Source organism: Amblyomma maculatum, chromosome 1 (genome assembly GCF_055883805.1).
Source record: "Amblyomma maculatum isolate TAMU_Amacu chromosome 1, ASM5588380v1, whole genome shotgun sequence".
In the NCBI taxonomy this organism is placed as follows: domain Eukaryota; kingdom Metazoa; phylum Arthropoda; class Arachnida; order Ixodida; family Ixodidae; genus Amblyomma; species Amblyomma maculatum.
Genome location: NC_139344.1, coordinates 42,547,563 through 42,572,773, shown reverse-complemented (window position 1 = coordinate 42,572,773; position 25,211 = coordinate 42,547,563). Strand labels below are relative to the sequence as shown.

General features: G+C 43.7%; 1 protein-coding gene across 1 annotated transcript; it reads left to right on the top strand.

Moving 5' to 3' along the window:
- The first annotated feature begins 1,722 nt into the window (after window positions 1–1,722).
- Window positions 1,723–19,186, top strand: LOC146202217 (solute carrier family 13 member 1-like). The gene is made up of 10 exons (XM_084600443.1): window positions 1,723–1,807; window positions 4,737–4,767; window positions 5,926–6,042; window positions 7,126–7,242; window positions 7,632–7,712; window positions 12,041–12,118; window positions 12,471–12,648; window positions 15,632–15,796; window positions 18,041–18,178; window positions 19,109–19,186. Exons 1-10 carry the CDS (start codon window positions 1,723–1,725, stop codon window positions 19,184–19,186), a joined length of 1,068 nt encoding a protein of 355 aa, XP_084456569.1.
- The last annotated feature ends 6,025 nt before the right edge of the window (window positions 19,187–25,211 follow it).

Here is a 25,211-nt window from a genome sequence, read left to right as displayed (position 1 = left end):
ACAATATATATAGTAAAGTCACGGATCGAAATATTTTACCAGATATACTGCCAACCTTATCGCAGAACCTAATCGCGGCTAATGTAGTTCATACAGGTTAGAATAATGTGATCGAAGCTGTACTTATTTTAATTTTTTGCCGTTATTGAGCCGCTTTTCTCAGGGGCACACAATAACAGGAAGTGGTTCCATACAAAACATTTCTTTTTCTTCTTTACATTTCGAATTGCAGAGAAAAAAGCCTGGATCACATATTTTACAAAAAAAGCATCATGTTATCAAGAGTAACCAAAAATGAGGTATGGTAAAGCACGTGGCACAGTGTCACGAAGAAAAGAAAAGAAAAATTGCACATGCTCGCTGCATGTTTTTCCTCTGAAACATCACTCGTGAGAACAGCACAAAAGAAGCTGTGAATGGTTAGACACAAGTGAGGAGAAAAAAGTTCTCATGCAGCCCGCGCTGAATTTTGTACAACATCACACTTGAGCAATAGTCTGCTCAAAAATTTAAACACGACCCACTAAATACAGAATAGTTTCAAAATACTATGCTTATACTCATGGATCGAAATTGCCCGCTGCATGTATAACAAAGATATTACAGGGAGCCTGCTGCATACATGGCAAAATTACTTTTGAAAATGAATTAAATTACAGTTTTTTCATTACTGTAATTCAATTACTGCCATGTCTGGCCTGCTGTACTTGACTAACACCAGTAGCTGTCCTCAAAAATACAGGCCACAAACAAGCAACAGCGCTTTTCCCACCGCAACGAGAATGCTGTGGTCATGAAAAGGAACGCGTAATGTAAAAATGATGTTTACAAACCGGCAAAAGCGCATGCATTGTGCCTGTAGAGTGAGGTAAACATCGCAATCCCAAATGTGCCATACACTGTTCATGGAGTGCCAAATAAAAGCTTGTGTTATTATGCGGGTGAGCCACTGATGAATGCTGCGTTTTAAATGCTGTGAGCCACCGATAAATGCTGTGAGTGAGTTTTAGAAACTCACCCATTGAAAGCAATGCACATGTTCTTCAGAAAAACACGACCCATAAACAAACATTGACTGCACAGTAAAATATTGTCATGGCTCGTATTCTATGCAACATGTGCAAAATACGTCCAAGCAGTGCAACAAACGATTTGTTAACAGCGTTCCTAGCTAAAGAAACACCGCAATAATTCTGCATACAAAATGAAAGAAGTTAACGGCAAAACAAGGCGGCGCGTTTATGAAAAGCGCAGTGAGGTGGGCGTGGAGGTACCCGGTGGCACATGCCCGGCGCAGCATCAATACTAATATTGAAACTGGACGCTTAGCTGCAACCCGGTGTATGTATGATAACTTGTCTACCTTTGAAGTGAAGTGGAAGCGCACATCGCTATGCCGCCTCGCGGGTATTCAGCCATAAAGAAACATACTTTTTCTCTATGATTCAGCCGTGAAACGACTGATGTGTCCGCTCTTTACGTAAGTATGTTTCAACACTTTCCCAAGACCTGTGCCTGTCTCTAATTGCCGTAAATCGATAGAATGAAAAGGACGTTGCTAAAGGCGCTATCGCATATATTTCTAGGGCAACCTAAGCGTCCTCCAATATTTCGTTTTGTGGCTTGCACCAAAAATCGAGTCTATTATGTGCGCTCCTAATCCAATTATTTTGCGGAGCTTCTTGACCCCGAATGAGGCTGGAATAAGAATTTGATCTTCTAATGTACTTCGGCAAGTATTACCAGGCGGTGCAAGGAAAGCGGGGATGCATTGTCTCGCTCTCAGTGGTCGAAGGAAGGCGGCGAGGTGAGTGTGAAAGAAGAAAGAAGCTAGCCCTAAGGAAGTGATGCAGAAGAACATGCACTCGCTTTGCACAACCCATGCCAGTCATCCGCAAAGAAGCATTTTGTTCCTCGTTGGCTCAATGATTCGCTCGCTCGGTTACTGAGCAGGATGCCCCTCGTGTCGCGGCATGCGTAAAGAGTGAGATGAAACAAAAAAAAAAAGCACCCGTGTGTTGTAAGATGTAAGAACACTTTAAGGAACACCATCCGGTCTAATTATCCGGCACCCACCGCCGTGGCAACTGACACAGCCTATGTTTAGAGACGTTGAACTACGCTATTTACAATTTTTACTTTCTATAGTTGAGTCGCCCGCATCGATTCTCGTCAACATGATTGCTCAAATAAGAAAGGTTTCTACCCTCAACCTTGATTGCGTGACGTCATTGGACGCATGGCCGTCTATATTTGCTCTGCGTCTGCAGCAGGACAAATGGTGGAGCCTCCTTTTGGCCATTTAACACAGATTGTGGCTCCAACTGCAACTTAGTCACCAGGGTAGGTAGTGAAGTCGCACACGATAGCATATGTGGCCATATCCAGGACGTCACGGATTGGTCGCTAGTGACTTTACAGGCACGTGGAAACCTCTTTTCGGTTTCGGTTGCCCGGTATTTTTTGTCTGTTAAATTCCATCTACTCCGTATTTAAAAGCAAAGAAAAATATTTTTGTACTGGAAAGAGCCAACTCTAGAGTATTTGATGCGATTAGAAGCTCGAAATGCTGAATGAAACCCCGGAGCTGCGCTTTAACTTCTCCACGAGTCCCCAGCGAGCGTCACTTTCTAAACTTGACATCGCTTACTTGAGAAAAGTCCTACCAGCACTTGGTGAAGTGCGATCACACGGTTTGCCATGAGAGTCTCATAGCGCTGAATGTCCGTTTAAGCGGACCACATTTGACGTCGGTTCGGCTTCCGCAGGTCGTACGCCAGCGAGTTAGAGAAGCCATTTCCTTACCACTGGGGGTCTCTTCGCTCCGTTGGATTGGACTCTCACGAAAAAGGCCATCATTCTGGAAGCACACGTGAGCCGGTCAACCTGCCTTTCCCGCATGCAAGACATGGTAAGGGAGGTTGTTAGGTCGGCATGTAAGGGCGACGCCAGGTTTATGTTGATGACACTTCAAGCTCCGTGCCCGGAAACATGTCCACTAAAGCCTATAGTCCGTAGCGGTTAACTTGTTTTCTTTAGGCTAAGTGTTTCATGGTCCAAAAAACTTGGCAGCCTGGTCTTGGCCTGGCAACCTGGCCTTGGCGAGAAAGGGACAAGCAATGTGTTGATACACTGCGGAGATTAGCATATTTGTGCTGTTCAAGTACAAGGCACAGGACTCGGGTGTAAAAAGGGCACAGAATTAACACAAGCATGCATCAAGCACACATCCTGCATATACGTCTGGAAAAGCAAATATGCAAGTACCTGCGAGAAACTATGCTCATCCCGGGTGAAAACGTTGCACTGCACGTGCATGATGTCCGTCCAAAGTCACAGGTCATGAAAGCCAAGAATAAAAGATAACAGAACAGAGAAGAGCCGGGATTAGAGGAAGGAGGGAAGATGGGGGGGGGGGGGGTGATGGACAGACGCTGTGATTTAAAGAAAAAAGTATGGAGGACGATTAAGCTCCGCCTTTAAGGTATGACACGATGGAGTAGGCTATCACCCACACGATATAAAGCCCGAAGAGAACTAGAAGGCTGATACTTATTCCATCTTCCCACCTCAAATGATTAACCTTGGTTGGCAGCTCCTCCCATCTTCTGACAACACGTCGTCTCGTTAAGTCGCAGTAACCATAGACGAATTAGTGCTCCGCTATGTCACCTGCTACCAACAGCCGGCATCATGCCCGTGGCTTTTCGCTCACAATACCAACACCGGAAGTGAGGCCGGATGTTCTGCGTAGCAAGCTCTTTATTGCTATCGCGTTAAAACGGAGGAAGCAACGGATTTACCTTTAATTCATTTCCGCCATCGAATTCGGTGTAACTTCGGGATCCCGAGTAACTTGATCGATGACACGAGTACCTGACATGTACTTTGATATCATGAACCAGTGTCTGTGAAAGAGAAATGCATGCTTACATTGCATTCTAGCCCGGCGGGCCAAGCTGGCACCGTTAGGTGTCGCCGTGCAGTGAATTAAATATTCTGGATAATGTGAAGAACACTTTGACCTTATTTTATTTCCATTTCTTATTTCTATTTCTCATTCATTTCTCAGTTCCAGAAATAAGTCCTGAAGGCAAAGAATTTCCTTCTTAGCCGAAAAATGGCCCCGTCACGTGATCAATAAAGACTATAGGGTCGTGCAATTCTGGGTCAGTTTCCTTCTGTGATAAGAGATCATTTCCGTTCCCTTCATTCTAAATGCCTTTGGCCTCTAATGTTGCCCTGATGGCTCCATTTTGCAGCTTAGAGGAAAATATTTTGACTCGAGGACGTTTTACCAAGACTGTACATATTTACACGCACTTTCCAGAATCTTTAACGACGTGTTTGGCTAGCTATACTTAGGTGCTTCCCTACTGAAAAATTGTTTGAGGCAATAAATAACCTCACATTTTCTCACACAATCTCACTAAATTCACATACGAAATCACATACAAGTCGCATATAATTGTATAGGGTCTCATAGCTTCTTGTACATTATCATAAATTATGTACGATATTTTATGACAATGATGTGAACCTCATGAGAGTCTATGAGATTATATAAGAACTTATGAGGTTATTGCCTTATGTAGAGCTTTTGGTTTTTCAGTAGGGTTCGCAGAAAAAAAGCATGACAAACACCAAAGATGCGAGGTGCATGTTTTTCAGCATTATCACTTTCGGAGTTATTTTACTCTTTGCTCATAGCCTGTGTGTTTTCTCAGATATTACAGGGTCCGAGTCTAGGATTGATCTCTCTGAAACGTAAGTAATTGCAGCCTACGCGATATGGTTCAAAAGAAGCTATTCTGTCTTGTCAGTTACTTCTTTGAAAGATCTTTAGCTTTCCTTTGTACCTGTATGGCTCCGCTTCGTTGGATGCTAATGAGTATTTGCACCCTCATTACAAATTGTACTCCAGCCTGGTGATTCTCCTAATGACATAAAAAACGGCGAACTATTGTTAAAAACCGATTAACCGATGCGTAGCAACTAGTAGTATACATCAGCAACGATAGCGTAATGCATATCAGGTGTCCCAGCAAAACGTACCTTAGCTTTAAAAAAAAAAAAACAAAAAAAAAACGAAGTGTTCTAGTTTAATGAAACCAGGTACGGGCTGTTCAGAGTGGCGTGGTGTAGCCCGCAGTATTTTTCCAAAACATTATTGCTGGGTCTTTATACGATTAGCGAACTTTGTAATTATTGATTTAAGGAACAAATCCTCAATTGAGAAATTTTAGATCGTATTGAAAAACAGCAGACGAATATCTTTGGAGCGAGCTACCATTTCAGTAGAGTAGTTAGTTTTTTGTCTATCGATATTCAGATAACTTTTGTAATACAAAAAAAAACTTACACGTCACAGCGGTGCTACTCGATCGTCCCAAGACACATCTCATGGCGCTCTCCCCCATGAGGCTTTTCATGTGGTCTACGAGGGGGATAATAGCCACCGCTCAGTCAAGCAATTCAAAAATAAAACTGCGTATTTGTATTTTGGTCCCATCAATGCCGCCAACTGCTTTCTGAGAAAATCTAAAACATCGATCTGAATGGACATTTCGTTACTCGAACCAAAATCAAACTAAGCTATGTAGTCTTTACTAATTAGTGATTTTAGAGCAGAGAAAACACTGCAGTTAGTCCACGCGACTGCCAGCAGCTCTGTCTCAATTGTTTAAAATTTATATAGGGCACATGATATCTCTATATAGCACTCCAGTAAAATGCCGGGGTCATTACAGGGCTCTCCGCTTTGGTGCAAACCGCGTTCTTGGTGTCACAACTGATCACCTTGCAGCTTGCTATACGAAGGCGTTCGGTTAGGCTCACCTTATTGCGGCCGTGTCACGCGCTGATCATAGCGCGTCGTTGTTCTTACCGACTCCTTTCTGACATGTATTTGCATCTCGTATGCAGCGTGTACAAGCGGATCCAGAAAGTGCTCATAGTGGGCGTCGCCTACACCTCCATCGTGGCCGGAGAGTGCGGACTCAAGAGCCAGGCCAGGGTTGTGATCGACGCCTACTACACCTCGTAAGTCAGTGCTGCCTCACAGATTGGAGACACGTTGCTTGACAGCATAACTTTCGTCGAGACTACTAAAGCTCTTTTTTTATTGACGTTAGTTTTACACAATCACATGCAGTATCATGATCCGAAGTGGCACTGTTATAGTGGCGACTATATTCCGAAGTTCTAAAGCATCTTAAATACGGCAGAACAATCTAACGTTCGTGGAATTGCTCTTGCGAATGCCTCGCCATCTGCACAAAATGCGTTCGGGGCTACCGAAATGTTTCTTGAACATCTTTTTTGAAGTGAACAAACGCCAACACACTGCAGTTAGCTAGAGCATACTAGGACGCAGTCATAACGTGAATAACTGGAATAAGATTTTCTGCCAATAGCAATTCTTTAATTCATTTGCATATAGACAGGCACGTTTGAGTCCTATATTTTTCTATAGTTTCAAAGTGGCTACTGTGACTGCATTAACGCATTGCCGCACTGTCGAGCTAAACGTACCACCCTTCGATCTGGCATTCGGTCTCTAGCACACAACCTGGATCGTAACAATTCTTATTGCGACCGAGCCGTAACAAAAGTTTACGAATAATATGCTTAGTTCTCGAGGCTTCGGTCCAAAGCTATCACACGTGTGAGCTAGAAGAAGCGCACGGGTGTGCCGGCTCCTCACGTTTAACTTTCCTTGGTACAAATTGCGAGCTCCGACACAAAGAATCAATAAAGGACATGAATTTTCTGAGACGGGCGTTTGATAACGAGATAGCGTTAGTGGCTTCCTTCTGGAGTCCCATTGCAGATATTCGGTCACGTACAAGCACTCTGCTGTTTGTTTATTCACCAGTTCCGTAATTTCGGCCTTTAGAGCTGCTTTTTTAATAGTGCCACCTTCCTAGGAGCAGTCTGATGATCACTGCGTGCAGAGTACCGATTTAATGCATGTGTCCTAGCGCAGGTACAGTGAGTGCTGGTGGACAACAATCCGACCGCCCCCGTGCACGTATAACGCCCCTATGGCGTACGCACTAAATAATGCGTTCGCACAAAATTACCCGTTCCGGGAGCCTCCTTCCGACTTCTCTCTGTGTGCAGGCAGAAGAAACCCAGCCCGTTGAACATGGTCATCTTCGTGTCCTGCATGATTCCTGTCTCCCTTATCTCGATCCTGCTCTTTTTAGTCTTCATCTACCACTTCTACCTCAAGGACGTGTAAGTTAACCGAAACATACAGCATATGAGTGTCCGTAGGGGATATCGGCAATTATATGAACACATAAGGGCATCACTATGAGTACCTGTGCGCTCAACACGGCATACTTGCAAAACAAAAACAATTTGTGACTTTCTTTCAAGGAAATGATTCATCTGGTTAGCAGTATAAAATCGTTCCTCGTCTTACGTTTAGATTAGCCTTAGTGGTGCGACAGGAACGCGTCGCGTCCTTCGTTGATAGATCTATAAAAATACGTTGGTATATATCACCGTTTCGTAGCCGAAGTTGCTGCGATAGATTGATCTTCGTGAGGCGCTCTTTTGACTTGCTAACTACTCCGAAATATTCTCACAGCGCTGTACCCTAAGCAAATGTGTGTTTGCAGGAACATAGGCCACAGCGTGGAGTATCGCACCGCTATTCAAGAGATCATCAGGGAAAAGTGGCAGCAAGAAGACCGAATATCGTGAGTCGTGCTACTGTGGGTATACCGGTATTTTAAAATGGCTGCCTGTGCATTGCAGCGAACCAGGTCGCATTTCGAAGCAGCCTTCGTGTTCAAATTAAGCACGTTGCAGCAAAATCCAAAGATACTCATTGGTGGGCGGTAATTTGTACGTGTCCTCTTTTTCCTGTGGACCTCGATTTTCTTTGAATTTTCGAACTACCTATTTCCAATAAGCCTAATTGTCTGTATTGAAATACACACAGTACTGGGTACTGACTGCCAGTTTTATAGCTTATTTATCTAGTTATTTATTAACTTTATTTACAAAGGTGCTATACCCAAGGTAAGATCCCTGACACGGTGGGATTGCCTACAGTAACCATCAACATTGCAAAACCACAAAATTAAGTATAATAATGTCTAAAATGGCACAATACATGAAACAGTAGACACATGAATGGAAGTACAAGAAAAAAACACTACAACTAATTGGCTCCGATGGTGTGGCCCAGTGGTTGGGGCGTTCGAATACTGTGTCCAAAGTTCCGGGATCGAATCCCGGCCTAGGCGGCTGCTCTCCCATGGCGACGAAAAGCTATGCACCCGTGGGCTGCGTGATGTCAGTGTACGTTAAGAACCCCTGGCGGTGGCGATTTCCTTTGCCCTCCACTACGGCGTCTCTCATAGTCGAAATCGCTTTGAGACGTTCAACCTTGTAAACACGCACACACACAAAAAATAACAAGCAGACAAACAAACAAACAAGAAACTAATGGTAACGACCAGACTTTCCACATTATGTTCAATGAACGTTTCAAATTGCTGTATGTTATCCATTTCACCACGTAGTATCCCGGCTCTTCTATTCCATTATATGCGAGTAAATAATTAATATTTAAAAACAATATTTTTCTGGTTGAAAAGGAAGCAAATCAAAATCGATGTCCGTGCCTCATAGCACAACCAGAAGACAATGAGTGCAATTCATTGGTGTCGCTATTTAACCATCTATGGGGCCATATATTAAGAAAATACTTATGCACCCATAAACGAATGCAAAGGAATAAGATATTGTAGTTAGAAATACAGAAGAAATTGGTGTGTGTGTTATGGTTTGGTAACATGCTGCAGTAATAGAGGCTACATTTCGTTGCGTGGAAGGCATAGAAGCAGCCCCTTTCTTGCGTAAAGCAAAGGTGCAAGCTGTTTCCATACTCGGGATATGTCCTGGCAGTGCTTCTGATCCCTTGAAATCAACAGTTCCTGTCTCGGTGGTTTTTACTTAGCAGGTTACCTTTTGGTTTCCTTTCCTTCCTGCCAAATATGATTAGCCGCGATTAGCCATTCATGATCAACAAAAAACCTCCTCCAAGCCAATGACATAGTTGCCTCGATCTTTACATTAAGGCTGTTCAACATGACATCCTTGACGCCTATAACAGGTAGCGTCGGTTTAAGCACAATATTTCAGCTAAAGAAAGCAGCGCGATTAAGAACTTTGCGAACAACAGTGATATAGTCATCAAGTCCGCCGATAAAGGTGGTGCGATCGTCGTCATGAACACGATTGACTACATCGCAGAGGCTCATAGGCAGTTGGCCGATTCCTTGTTTTATAAGAAAGTGACAAATGATCCCACTTAACAGTTCTATTCGATAATCAAGAAAGCCACTGACAAACTGTGCAAAGAAAATAGAATCACTAATAACGACAAGCACTCCATTCTTCCACTAAGCCCGATTCCAGGCGGATTTTATCTATTGCCGAATGTGCACAAGCCTGGCGTTCGCTATACACAAACATACCCCACGAAGATAGTATTCAATCCATACAGCATATCTATGAATCGTCATGCGCTAACGATCGTGTCGAAGCCTTAACCCTTGCTGCTTTGCTGAAATTAATTCTTGAGCTGAACAATGTTCAATTTGATAACCAACATTGCGTTCAAATCAGCGGTACACCGATGGGCACAAAAATCGGGCCTAACTATGTAAACATCACGGGCGTATTAGAAAACAAATTCTTGTCCGGTCGCCACTCAAGCCATTTTATTATAAACGATATGTTGACGACATATTCTTCATATGGGAGCATGGCGAGGCTGAACTTCTCTTTTTTATAGCTGCTTTTAATAACGAACACAGGTCGATATCGTTTTCACACGCTTACTCAAGTGATCGTATGAACTTTTTGGACGTGAATGTGCTCTTACAAGATGGTAAGCTAGTTTAGACGCTTTACATGAAACCCACAGATAGACACCGGCGCCTTCACTTCCATAGCAGCCACGTAAAATATAGCAAAACGAGTATTCCCTACGGCCAAGCACTCCGCTACAAACGAATCTGCTCGGATCAATCTGATTTCAACCGTAACTGTTTGACCCTGAAAGAGGCACTAATTGAAGAAAAGTACCCTGCTTCACTAATTGACGACGCGTTTGAACGTGCGGATCAGCTTGACCGAAGAGCACTCTTGGATGAATCACATCGCCCTAACCCAGTCCGACAAACTTGATAATGACGCATTCAGCTTCTATTCCTAATGACACTGGCATCCTTCACAAGCATCACAACATCATCGGACAAAGCGAACGAATTAAAGTGATATTTCCTGATCCACCCAGGGTAGTCTATAGGCGGTGAAAAAATGTACGTGACATGCAGACCTCTTCTAAATTTTCACACAGCTCGGAAGGCTGCCGCCCGTGTAATGAGCCAAGGTGTAAAATCTGTGCACAGATGACCACCTCAGTAACAGCGACTAGCACCGCCTCTAAGTATCAGATTAAAATAAATGGTACCTTCTGTTGCGATACTTCAAACGTAATCTGTCTGTAGGAGTGCTCAGTGTGCAATAAGCATTACATTGGGGCAAACTGAAACTTCCATTTGAGCTTCAACAACCATAAGGCTCATTGCACATCTATCCCCAACCTTCCGCTTTCCAAAAACGTCCGCATTCCCGGTCACTCATTCGACAAAATAAGATTAACCATTTTGCAGTCAGGTTTTCGGGCGCATCATGACAGAGAAACCCGTGAGTCATATCTAATATATAAATTTGATACTATCTCCGCAGGTTTGAACGAAAATCCTGGTGCTCTGTCCTTTTTGCTGCGCTGACTAATTGGCTTTTGACATGTGCGTTCGCATTTGCCATGTTTCGAGTTCTTCTTTTGTACATTTCATTATCATTACTGATGGTATCTAAACAGCAAAATGTTTTGTGTTCTGTTACGAATCATGTTTCTTGATGGATTCTGGCTTTAATTATCATTTCTGATTGTATAAAAATAGCTCAGTGTGTTCTGTGCTCTGTTACTAGTCATATTTCTTGATAGATTCTGGCTTAAAAGCCTCTTTCCAACTTCAGATTTGTTCACTCCAACGAAGGCCGGACTCCGGCCGAAACATCAGTATTATAAGTGTTTTTTGCCGTGACCACCTTAAGTTATTTGCTTACTCTGGATCACCGGCTTTTTCACTTCGGATATATATATATATATACAAATTGTAGTAAACGAAGAGCGGATGTCATGAAGACAAGGAAGAGAGCGACGAAGTGCCGCTGTGCTGCTCGAGCTCGCTGGTTTGTGCCTTAACGGACTGTTTTCTCTGTGCTGTTCGCCGTGCAGCTTACAGAGGGCTATATTCCATGTTGAACCCTCAGTAAAACCCATTTCACTTGGTGGAGGTGCGGGGGATATATATATACTTGTGTGTGTGCCTGTGCGTGTGGGGTGCTTTCTTAGTCCGCTTCAGGCAGTCGGCGCACGTGACGGTGCAAGTTGCAGCGCACTCTCCGCGCTGGCTGCAGCCATCGCCAACATAGCCTACCGTTAGGACTTGGCTCTCGAGTCACGGCCACAGCTGATTTTGTTCACTGAGGCCACGATCGAGAGCAGCACATTCGTGACGCACGAATGCGTTAGTCACGTGATATTTTTGTACTTCGCGGTCTTTTTGAAAGGTTTGGAAAAAAGATGCACGTGAGGCTTTCTTTATAGGAAATCAATGGAATGCGGATTTCAGAAGGTGCTCTCCAACTTTGCAAATCACATTTATTACCTAAAGTGTATAGGTAGTCAATTAGAAACCTTGTCTTAATTATTAATCAGTTAATGGCAAAATAAGAAATTGCCTGTGGTGTGCCAGATGGCTGGAAGCTGTATAGAAGTGGTTTCTCTGTCCTGCCTGAATTGTTTTATTTTTTAACCCTTGGCTAAATTTAGCTTGGACACCCTGTGTATGTATATATATAGTTTGTGGTAGAAGCTTTTACCTAAAAGCAAAGTTTGTTTGCTTCTTTACATGCCAATTATTTACTAACATTTATGCAGGATTAAGGAAGTCATTGCCATCGCGTCGCTTCTTCTAATCGGCCTATCACTTGCGATGGAACATGACATACTCAACGGGTGAGTTTGGTTTTATGCTCTTGATAATGCACGTGGATGGCAGAAATTGACCTGTGGGCGATGTCTTCTAGAGTTTTCAGGCGAACTTTAGTGCACACTGACTCATGGGCAGTAAGTAGAATCTAAAAAGTTTAGCAAGAGCGGACCTAAACTCTAAAAAGGGGACAAGTAATGTAATTCTTGAAGTGGAACGTTTTTGGACGTTTCTAAGAGCAAATGCTAAAACTCTACGACTCATTCGTCTGATATAGTTCTTTGAATTCGCTCGCCTTTCGCGCAGCCTTTATCACACGAGCGCATTATTGGTTGCTATGTGCCACCGCTGTGAGTTAGATCTCGCTCCCTTCCGCAGAGGTGTTTCGACCACGGCGTCCTGCTTGTGCGCTGTGGCTCTGACAGTTCTGGTGCGAGACCTGGGCTTGCCCATACTCGCCGACGACGGCATGCGATGGCGACTGGTGCTGCGCTGCCTGCCCTGGGACCTGGTGCTGGTCAGACTTGGAGGAAGCGCCCTGCAGCTGGTGGTTGAGGTAGGTGCATACAGGAGGAGGCAGGTTTTCAGCTTCGGTCCTAAAAGTTCAGACTAGAAGGTTTGCCTTTGAGCCGCCTTGTCCGGAGCTTATGGAACCCCCGCAGCTCTCAGATTTACGTCCATACGTTCCCAAAGTAGAGAAAAACCTTTCAAACGGACACTTAGGAGATACAGAAGCTGGCCTGCATTGTATGGGACCACTTTGTAATCGCAGAGATCGTCCTCGTGGAACCGAAGCTTTTTTGAACTGGAAAACACCAAAAAACAAATGCGAAGAGGAGCATGTGGCACACCTTGTGATGGCGCCATGTTCTGGCCTGTAATAAAACTACTGGAATTGGGAAACCATTGTAACCGCCGTCGCGACAGCCATATTTTTTCCAGCGCAGCTGATTATACTCCAGCAGCAGGGAGGAGTCCGTCTCTTCTGTGTCAACTGAGGTGCGCCTTAAATAGACGCATTTTTTAAATGTATAACCACAGGTAAAAAGAGCTTCACATAGATTTCGAAGAAATAAGTAATAAGAAATAAAGTCAGAATCTGGTATCTCAAAGATTAAAATGAATTGGGCAGTCAAACAAAAAATAGCGGACTGCAGAGTCTATATCGATCTCATGGTTAGAAGCAATATGCCAGCTCCTAATAAAAAATTCCAACATTTAGCATGTCCTTACTCAAATTCAGCACAATGGTTTTGGAAAGACCGTTTTAACAGCATTCGGATATATATAATATATATCTGAACACTACGTATATACTTCCGAATTCAACACAAATGCAATCTTTAACAAGAAGTTTATCATCAGCGCATGTTTTCGGGTATCTTATAACACCGCCATAATTATTTATATGTTCACGAATCAACCCTCAAGACACCTGTACGTTTATGGTTTTCATTTTCAAGAACTAGGTTCATTGGTTTTCCAGCAAAACATCAAAAGATAGGTGCGAACATAAGAAAAACATTTGAAGCAAGATTTTGCTATGATCGGAAGTTTGCAATCTATTGACATTCCAAACAATATATGCTCGTATAGCTTACAATATTCCGAAGTTGCCTCACAATACATGTTTATGCCTTGTTGTGAGCGCAGGATAAACATCAAAAATAAAACATTCATTGCATATTTGAAGATTAGATACTATCAATATATTGATCAAAGTATGGTAGAACAAACATTCCACAGTCACATCACCGTTAAAAAATGTCCAGGGAAGCAGGACTTTATTCATTTAATGTATATGGTAGCTGTTGTACAAGTAAAATGTTGATTTTTTATGTTCGACCTAACTAGTGTTTCGTTTCAAATTTTTTTTATTACACTTTAAAGAAGCTAGTGTCGTGATTCGGGTCCGGGTATCAAAGCTTCGAGCTTACGAGATGAGGTTAGCGAAAAGTGGCTTAATACAATATTTACAGTCATCGTAATAAACAGAACAGCATCTTCACGGAGGCCAAAAGCTACTGGCTACACGCAACTGTCTTCGCACAGCGAAGGCCTGAGAAATTCCGCCGTTTTCCCCCTAGTCAAGCAGCACAGCACTGGATGGGCCCTCTGGATTGTCTCCAAGCAGCAGCGCTCCTGCTTGTACAGACCAGGAAACCGCTGCCACTTGAGCTGCCCAATACGGAGGCAGTAGTTGGCGGCGGCCCCAGAGGTCTTATAGCGGCGCGAGTGGGGAGAGGAGGGTACCCGTCAGGTTGACTGGTGGGTGAGGCTTCCCTGCACGGCACAGCTGCCTTGCGGCGCAGCACTGGAGCTTGTCACTTGTCAAGGGGCGTTAGGCGAGAAGTTTGCGTCCAGATGAATTAGAATGCGGGCACAATGGAGCTTTGGATGACCGCAGCTCGTCGGCACCCGTTCGGCTCCTGCTTTAAGGTGCTGGAGGAGCCGTGATAACCTTGACTGGAACCCTGATCCTAGCACTACTGAAAAATGGGATATATGTCCGTAAGTGAAATTTGTTGCTCTTACTGAACACGTAACTTTAGGCATGAAAGCCAGTAGGACTAAGAGGCATGCAGGAATGAATAAGAATGCAACGAATAATAATTGTAGACTCTCCGCAGGGTGTTTAGGAAATAGCTGCTCTCGTGCCAAACACCAAGACACATTCTTGTTTCAATCCTTGTATGCAAATAAATAAATTGGTTCACAGGAAGGGAAAGGCGCAGTAACTGTCACACTTGCTCTGTGGACACCCGAACCGCGTCGTAAGGGAAGGGAGGAAGGTGGGAATGAAAGTGGAAAGAGAGAAAGAGGAGCCGTAGTGGAGGGCTACGGAGTAATTTCGACCACCTGGGGATCTTTAACGTGCGCTGACATCGCACAGCACACGGACGCCACTTCGTTTCACCTCCATCGAAACGCAGCCGCCGCGGTCGGGTTCGAACCCGGGAACTCCGGCACAGTAGTCGGGCGTCTTACCACTGCACAAAACATTTTGAAGAAAACTCTCGAAAGGCCTGGTTTCCATTATGGTATGTGTGGAGGCGCTCAAAAGCTTTCATTTGGTTCACCCTGTTGAACTCAAGCGACTCTATGCTACGATTTCTTTCAATATATTATTTTTAGCATCCTTTGAATTAGACCCTAGCAGCGTTTAGAGCAACTGACACTGTATCCGTAGCAATGCGCAGTGACTACGCTTCCTCAGCTAGTTCTTCAGCACAAACACCCGACCGGCATCTGCATAGTTAAGCGATTTAAAGGTGCCCGTTCAGGTTTTGCAGATTGTTCCTCTTGGTCACATTTCTCTCAATGTAGCCAGGACCACATACTGCACAAGTCACGAATTTCAGAGATTTTATTGGGTGGTCGCTTTTATACGCAGGCATCCACTTCTTCTATCCAGCTTGCCCTGCTAATCACTTGTTGCTAAACACAATGTGAAACAGCGCGCAATGCCATTACAGGCAAAAAATGCAATGGACACTCGAATAAATACGCTTACTCTATAAGGAGCGTAACATGTGCAGCGTTCTAGAGCGTCGACGTGGGTGCTGACTAAGCTGATATCCCACATTGGTCCACAAGTGCACCCTGCTTGGTGCCTAGTGGCGCTGATGGCCGCGACAGCGCTGGTCTCCGAGATGGACAGCACCGCCGTCAGCAGTGATAACGTCGGCACAATGACGCACTTGGTAAGCGGGTAGTGCACAAGCAACCATGAAGCTTTCCAGGTGGTTCCTTATCTACAGGTGCGCTACCAGAAAGTCAACTTGGCTCTCTGCTTCTCCAGACTGCTCACCTGATGGCTGCACTGGCTATCAAGCGAATTCAAAATGTTGAATGTGCATGTTGTATTGTATGTGTTGAGCACGTGAATGTGCATGTTGTGTAGCGGCAGTCTTGCTGCTTAAGATGGCCCCACAAAAACTTCACTGGCAGCGTCCCCGGTCTTTGAACTTAAGCATGCACGCAAACGAGTTCCCTAGTTTAGGAACTATGTAAATCCGTTTCTTCTAAGCATGACGAGGCTGCTGGGTATAGTTTCGAAACATGACTTTGGCCGCAAGGGCTATTTTCAGATAAGATCGGTTAAAATAATGATACAGTTGAATAGGCAAGCTGCTCTAAAACCAATAATTGTGCCAACGAGATAAACATTTGCCTGTAGGCGCAATACATACAATTGTCATGTGTTACTTCTGCAGACGAAAAAGGGCATTGTGGGGGGGGGGGGGGGGGGGTTTGAGAACGAGGTTCAAGGATGAAGGAATAGCTTATAAAAAGCCCGTGATGTAGCCTGGCGATTAGATTGCAGCTCCATCACGCAGTTACAGCCTCGATACAGTTGAAACATCTCTAGATGGGCCTGTGTTTATTTGCTAAGACAATTTCCTGCTCCTTATGGTCCCGGCTATGCCGAAGTCACAAGTGGCTTTGAGTGCGTCAGTTAGCTAGTAAATGTAAAGGCCTCCTATGCAAGGAATATAGGCGAACATGCGTCTCTAATTGTTCAGGATTGGATGTCAGTTTGTCGCGACCTAAACGGGTGCCAGGGGTATTTTTTAGGCATGAGGTGGACCTCACCCAGAGCCGCCTAAGCATTATAGATATTTTTAGAGCAATGTAGGGCCAGCGGCATGCAGGGAAGACTAATGGATTGAGAAGGAGTGATATTCTCGCTTACAAATTTGTTCTGCACGCGTGTAGGCACGACCCTAATTGGGCGTGCATGCCTTTCAGTGTGGCTGACGCCCACGCTTACCATCTACAAAGGCCTTTTTTACAAAACGGCGGATCAGAGATTTTGAACTCAGTATAAGAAGGACACGGTTGGCGCGTATATGACTACATCTGATGATGTAGCCTAATTGCATAGTATAGCTGTAAAATTTTGAAATGCTTGGCTCAGAGAGCGTATAATTGCTCTGAACTGCGATCGGCACCTTTTCATATTTCTATGCATCACAAGAAGGAAAGAAGAATCATTGTCCTTGTGTGCCCATTTCTGGTTATGCCATAGTTATTTTCATGCATTCTGACCAATTCATTAAATATTCAGGCACTACGCGTTAAAAGCCAGACAATGGTTATCCTAATAGCCCCTATTAGGTTCTTCCCAGGAATGAGGAAATTAGTTTCTTAGCAGGCAACAAATGTTTTCTCCTTGGAGAAAATTTTCTGCTTTTATATTTTAATAACGGGTGTACTCGCTTGGTGTTTGTATTTCTCTGTACATATATTCGAAGCCCCTTCATGAAAATTTGGTTGCGGGTTGCATCGTCTACTCGTGCCAATCTCAAGTTCGTACTTCTCCAGAAAATACCGACTCGCCCAACTGTTGACATTAAGGATGCTGCGACCTGCTGTTAGAAGCACTGCTGGCCCATGAAGCGTCATCGGGAACTTAAAAACTCATTTCCCTTCCCCTCCGCCATAAGAAAGGAAGAGCTGATTAGCATGACACAGCACAACTGGCCATGAATGAATTTGGTCCGTGCGCATTAATTAATGATGTTGGGCATTCCGCTTAAGCGCACCTTTCACACACATTGCGTCCTCGAAAAAGCTGAGTACAAGGCAAAGGCTGCTCTTGAAATGCGAGAGATCCGAAACCCATGAAGAGTATTGGAATGCGTCTTATCGTACTTTCACAGATACTCTTCGATCACAATCAAAATCGGCGCACTGTGTATTTTCCAACTAGTATGCATTCCCTAAACGAACGACAACGTCAGGGCAGTATCTGCACCCAGGGCTTTTTTCACGTTAGCTTGTTTTAGAATGCCGCAGAGTTTCAACGTGCCAATTTTTGCAGCTGTGAGCAGTCAAGCCGAATGTTGCGGTACTGTACGTGAGGCTCTGTCAAGGCCTATACGCTTGGTTAATGTACTTGTATGAACTCAGAGGCGTTAATTTGATGACGCACCACGGCGCAGGCGGAGCGGTTCCAGATGAACCAGCTGTACTTCGCGCTGCCCGTGGCCATGCAGTCCTGCTGCGTGCTGCTGCTGCCTTATACGAACACGCCGCTCATCTTCCTGCACCTGTACGGAAACGTGCGCGGCTCAGAACTGGTCAGAATCTTTCTTCATCTCTCAGCGCTTCTGCAAAACCTTTTGTCGTAATATGGGCACGACTGGCATCCTTCGATAAAGGCGAAACTCATAAACATTTTCGACTTTCACGTTGTCACACTGCACCAGCCAGCTTTGTCACACATTTACATGTCACATGATTGAAGACAAGCGTTGCCTGCGACTTCGCTGCACATATACATGAGGCTGGTTGCCTAAACACAGTTTCATGCCACGGCATGATGACGTAACTTTTCACTCTGCGGGGACGTTGAGAGAGTTGCTGCCTAAAAATGAGTATTTTTTTTCGATCGCTGCAAAAGACAAACAAACAAACTTTGGTGCCTGCTGTTCTGCTTCTCGCACGTCGTGAGGAGAAAACGGAAAGAGGAAATCCGCTGTTGCGTATCGTCTCATGCGTACTCCCTCTGCTCCATTTCGGAAATAGCCCCATGGCTGCATGGGGTCTTATTTTAATTGTACTCTTTAGAGAAGCTGTAGCGGCCTTTCTTCAGCTTTTAGTCCGCTTGAGTTTCAATATTCAAAGAGTCGATGGCGCTCGAAGCTTTCCCGCCGTGATAATACCCTCAGACAGGTTTGCGTCGAAAGATGGATTTCATAAGTCAATATTTTACGGTCTGTTACGCCAATACCTTTCATAGCGAGAAGTTTTCTCGTTATATGGCTTGGAGTAATCTTAACGTCATGGCTTGGTCAATGTTCGGTGAAGTCATGCGAGGCGCTACTGAAACGCTACATGACACATCTCCACGCTGAGAAGGCTGACAGTGATATCACGAATGACAGCATTGGGGATTCACGCGCACTCTACCAGACCTGAAGGAAAATAACAAGTCAAGATGAAAATGAAAAGTATTTCATATTCATCGTATAAAACGCATTAGTTAAACAGTTTCTTGTTTTCCACAGCTCTGGCTCGGACTGCTGCTCAAGGTCTTCATCTGCGTGGGATTTGTGATCGCGGCCAACATCGTGTTGTTCGTCTAGCGACCAGGTTCTCTACGCACATCTCCTCTGACGGACTCATATATTCACCTTATTATGATGTTTGCGGGGCCCTCGTGTGCGTATCGGCACATCATCAAAACACAGCGGGGATTACGAATGACCATTCAATGATCCTCGACAATAATGGAGAACACTATACGGAATAGGCTTTTATGGAAGTTATACCGATGCTTCGTTAAGTCTCTTACTGCAGCAGTAGTTCGATGCGGTTTATTGCACTCGCTGAATTTCACAAAGTATTTTCGCTTCTGTATTGATTCATTTATTAATCGAATGTAAACTCTGCAAAACCGGCACTAAGAATGTTTTAAACATGTGACAACGGACCTCATTGATATGCATTCTAAGATGCACTGGAATGACAGATCATGCGTTACCGTAAAGCAAGTGATGCGAGAAGTGATGGCAAGTTCATTATATTTACGTTACATTTGAAGCCAGTCCATGTCTTTGTGTGTATGTGGTGATTAGGCCCATTGTTGCAGGACTACATCTGTTATATAGAGTCTAGTTGATATGGAATATTAGTTAGTACACAGCGGCTAGTTATAGTGATTTCTTTTTCTTATTAGGAGCGTAGTGCAGTCCTCCACGCCATTCATGGCGAGGAACTGTCAGAAAAAAATGCCAGCAACTGGCAACATATCAACGGAAAGCATGGTTAAAAGCACATGTACAGCAACAACGACAAATTAAATATAAAAGGACATGTTTGAAGATAACTAATGGAGAAGCATAAAAAAAAAAAAGTGTAGTACGCGATCGATTCTCAGTTCTTTTGCTGCCCATAATGCGATTCCAAAGAAGGTTAAAGCGTTTTTTTTTTTTTTTTTTTTTTTTTACCAGAGCGCGGTCCGTGAGGTTATTAGCTGTAGTTCTGTGGAAACCATGCATTCTGGCCCTGCGGTTGAAATGCGTGCTGTGCTTTGTAATATTTTTAACATATGTATATTCTATTGCTTTTCATAGTTATCTGACAATAACAACTTTAGTTGTTTTTCTTAGTGTCGTTAATATTTCCAGGTCATACTATTTTGGCATGCTAATTAAAAAAATGTTAAACTGACTTGACATGCGTTGTTAACATGAGTATAAAGCGTCGAATCTTGAACAAACATTGTCGCAGTTGGAAGCTGTAAGCCGATTTTTTAGGGTGCTCAATAAAGTGGGACAGCAATAGTCCAGCAAAAATAACCAGCACTTCTCGCGCTCTTAACGGGTAGCTGTCTGAAACGCCTCATTACAAAGGACCTGCAATGCAGTCCACTCACTGACCCTCTCTGAGAGCAGTATAAGTGAAGCAGAAGCTAAAATAGTAAATCTGTAGAAAAAAGCATTCTTCCGGCTGGTGGTGGATAAAAAGCGCTTTCTGTTAAGAACAAGAAGCTGCAGATGATAAATATATATGTACAGGTTGTCTCAGGTAAATTAAGCGAATAATTTAAAATGAAAATGCACTTCGGATACGAGTGGAATCGGAGACACGATGTTGGCACTAAAGCCTAGAGTTACTCAGGCTATTTTCCCCTTAACATACTAGTAATTTCTGAAGTATTTAGGTATTGGTTGAAGATTCTTGAGTGTGACAAAATCATTTGTAGGCACCTTCAAAAACTTCTGAATAAATTGTTTTCTACAAGATATATATCGAGTGTTTTTTTTTTTTTTTTTTCTGCGTTAAATAAAGCCACGCGACGAATCGTTTTCGTACCGGTATTTTTCTGCTCAAGGCTAAAATGAATGCACAAGGTCGGCTGCAGTGTGATAGTTGCCAAAGAACTGTCTGAACCATCTGAAGAATAAAGTATTCTAAAGAATACGATACCCCTTAATGCGAAATTGGAGCACAGCAATTTAAGCGCTGTTACGATATTTTAAAGCAAATAATTTGAGCAATATTTGTATGTATGCATGTGCAGTTACAAGGCGCTTTATTTTTCATCACGCGCCAAAGAGAATAAGAATAGAAAGAAGAGCCACAAGGGGGGGGGGGGGGGGGGGGGGTGTGTCGAACGGCGCAGCGCTCTCTGTGTCTGTACATGCAGAATGCACACCAAGCCGCCCTGTAATGCCGTGGCTCCTGTCTGCGAAAACCATGGGGCAGATATTCACCCCTTTGCCTTGGACTAAAGCCAACAAGAATTAGTCCGCACATGGCAGCAGCGGGTCTCCCGACGAACAACCCATCCTCATCCTCATATACTGCCAGGACGTACGGGCCTCATCACCGCTCCCTCCTCGACTTCATTCGGCTGGCTAACCTTTTATCATTTATTTTACAACTCCTGCCTTTTTTCCTAACTTCCTTTATGGCTTGAGGCAATAAACAGCGCAAAACTCGCATGTGTCATTATTCTTCTCAGAAATTGTCTGTGGCTCATGCTTTTGTGGCTCGGGGCTCTCGCTTAACGCCGTCAGCGACACCAACGACGAAGCTCAAAGGCAGAACGGGCCCCATAAACACTACGCTCCAAAATATCTAAGTCGAACTTAGCACAATGACACCTGCTGAGCATTTCCGTCGAGTCTACAATCGCGAGTACCACATCTTTTTTTTTTTTTTTTTTTTTTTTTGGGGGGGGGGGAGGGGGTTCCCATGCAGTTATCGACAGCGGTGGCGCGTATTGCTGTTCCCTGAAAACTGAAGAAAGTGATGTGCCGGGTACGCCACTAAAACATAAAACAACAATAAGCAAGTCAATAAAAGCCTTACGCTTTATTTGAGCATACAGCGCAGTACACAAATTGAAATGCAGTATTAATTAAATTGTTTTCTGATTTACTTACAGCAGAGAACTTAAATATTGGTTGCGTCCGTCGCGTCGTTTTTGCTACGTTAATTGAACTTAATATATCAGTTGCGTCCGTCACGCCATCTTTGCTACGTTAATTGAAGAAGTTAACTTAGATATGGGCGTGGCATAATTTAGTTTTCTCAACGATAGGGTCCCTCAACTTCTTTCTCCTCACTAGTTGTCTCTCGGCGAGTTAAAATGGCCATTTTTGCGGAGAGGTGCGTCTGAATGCAGTTTAATGGTAACATATGCTCACTGAAGGCCGGAATTGATTTCAATAAGGTAATTCCGTAGTGTAATTCCCCCCCCCCCCCCCCCCCCCCCCCGCGCTTTTATATATTCAACGCGTATTCACTGACTCCGGGTTGCTTCTCGACTGCTGTTAGCAAAGAACAAAACAAGCACGTCATTACAATAATGCTATTTTCAACTTATTTTAAGTAACCCTAACGGTGCCGTGATAGTAGGTATGCTGCGATGTGCAGATTATTCAACCCAGTACTTCTCACTGCATCTCAAAAAAAAATGTTTTGTTTTGCTAATACCACTTTTTATTGCTAACATTTAGTGCCTTTTCTTCAAATAGCATATTTCTTACGAAGGACCCGATTATTTCACGCAAATGGATCGAACAGCGTACAGCATCTTGAAATTATATAAACTGGAATTCGCATTGCAGCCTCCGCTGACATGGCATTGGTGCTGCGACCGACGTCAAAGATGCTCGTCGACTGCACGTCAGATATCATAATTCGATACAAGGTCCGGTTGACATTTGTTATGAATGTAAGTAAAAAAATTACCTATGTCTATCCTGCGAACTACATAACGTACGTTCGATAACTTCCCCTGTGTATCATTACTATTCCTGCTGCTCTGCTGCTCGGATTTTTTTTTAAGTTTCAGTTTCGCATTCGTTCTCAAATTTTTATCTTACCAAATTTACGTAGCGGCTACTCACTTACAGCTAGTACCATAGCGATGTTTGTAGTCATGCTATCTATTAAGTGTGCTAAAGCGTGAACATTGACGCAAGAGGCTGAGTCCATGGAACCGGTGCCCAGTAGTCCAACCTGTTCCCCTGAGAGCAGTAAAAAATAACAGCATAGAAGTACTTTTCTATCAGTTTTAACTAAAATGAATTATGGAAAGTGTATGGAGAGAAGGTTTGAAGAACATTACAGCTTGTTTCAAGTTGTGAGTGGATGAGTAATCGTTAATTATAAGTATAGCTGGCACGAAGGCCTGGAAGATGAGTAGCTGGGTCAGGGCGGTCACATTTTGGCGTCAATGCCTGCCTCACGTGCAAACTGCCAGAGGGCTAGCAGCGTGGATTGGGCTCGATCGTCGTCCTGGCTCGGTGTTATCCAATCCCTGAATGAAGTAGCATAATTCAAAAATTGATCTAGATAGCACTTAAACTGATTCCGAATGCCAGTGATTTCTGAGCGAATTATCAAGTAATAATTCACTTATCCTTGTTCAGTCGCGCAAATGTTCGATAGGTCATTAAGTGTGATTTCGCTTCTTTTTTCAGCTGGTGCGAGGCATGTGCAAATATCACGCTGTCTGCGCACAGCACTACCGCACTAATCGGGTGAGAATAACTGCGCCTTTCGGCTGTTTGCGTCAACAGTTAGTGCCGGACAGCATGCGAGTATGGTGAATTTGCTCAGTTTCTCAACGTGATTAATGGATTGATTCGATGCAACTGTGCGTTTGGCCTTGGGAGATGTAAAAAACAGTTTAGCGCCTAAGTCTAAGAGTGGAGATGCGAGCGCCTTCCTCTTTCCTCTCAAACCCGGACGTTACGTGATCAATATTATCATCATTATCACTATACGAAATATTATTATCCCTATCCCTACTGTCAACATATCATTATCATCACTATGACTGGCAACATCTTCATCGTCATCGCCACCATCATCATCACCCTGTCAATAACTACCATCGGCATCGCAACTGACACTAACACTATCACCAAGTATCACTACTATACTATCGTCAACTATGGTATTTGGCCCAGGGGACTTCAAAACAGGATGTCACATAACGTTTCCCGATGATCCTATTTTATTCTAACAACTGTTACGGACGGTGTACCGTCCTTCTTCAAGGTAGAATTGAGGACACACACACACACACATATATATATATATATATATATATATATATATATATATATATATATATATATATATATATATATATATATATATATATATATATAATGCGTGGGTGTGATCATATTATTATACCTACATCAATATCTATTTCTAACACTAACTATATGATAATTGACAGTTCGTGCGGACACGCCCAGTCGACATTTTTGGCTGACGCTTTTGCCGATACTTTCGTCCACTCCACCCATGAACCAAGAAAGGCATTCGCCATATATTACCCGCATGGTAAAAATAATTATCAAGCAATTCAAGAACATATTGAGGAGTTATACTTCATGTTACACTTGAGCAGCAGGTTCTGGTATCGCCAGCTTTACTATCGAATCTGGCAGAGAAAGCGCTGCTCAGAGGGGTTATTCCAGATTACTGACGTCACCTCGTTCTAATCACACGATTTAGGTTGCGACCACTTCCTACTTTCCAACGGCAATCACGGCAGGATTCTGCATTTGTGCCCTTTGTGTTGCCGGCCTCCATAAGTGACATTCACATTTCCACATACCACACTGAGCTAGACCGCGCAGTCTGAACGCGACTTCGCCTCCTACATCAGATTACACAGTAACTGATCGGCAAAGCGACTAAAGTGCTTGAACATACAACTTATGCCGCAATGAATGTGCGAAGCATAACTGCAGCGCTAAGGGCAGCTGAGAAGCGAGAATACGTGACGGCATTCAGGGAAGCGGGTTAATGAATTATTTCGCTTGAGAGGATCACATAGCATACTGTGCAATCATTGCTCCGCTCACTAGACGTGATAAACTGCACTGACCGGGTGATCATGGGCCGTGCTCAGTCAGGACTGCCCAAAAAGTCCAAGCGAGACAATGGTTGCCTTTCGTAAGTCACTTCGCTCGCTCCTTACGACTACCAGCAAGCTTAAAAAACTTCGTAATTTCCCCGAATTCCCTCCGGTTACGTCAATAAATCATACGATATCCAGGATTATATTCCGTGTACATGCGAGCTTACAGTGGCAGTAGATAGAAAAGGAACGTAAATAGAGCAAGGAGCGGC

Excerpts from the sequence above, each read along its gene's own strand:
- LOC146202217 (XM_084600443.1), top strand. The coding sequence starts at position 1,723 with ATGTACTTCGGCAAGTATTACCAGGCGGTGCAAGGAAAGCGGGGATGC. Across the intron at positions 12,649-15,631 it reads CCCTGCAGCTGGTGGTTGAG|CGTTCTAGAGCGTCGACGTG; the intron begins GTAGGTGCATAC and ends TAACATGTGCAG. Across the intron at positions 15,797-18,040 it reads TCGGCACAATGACGCACTTG|GCGGAGCGGTTCCAGATGAA; the intron begins GTAAGCGGGTAG and ends ACCACGGCGCAG.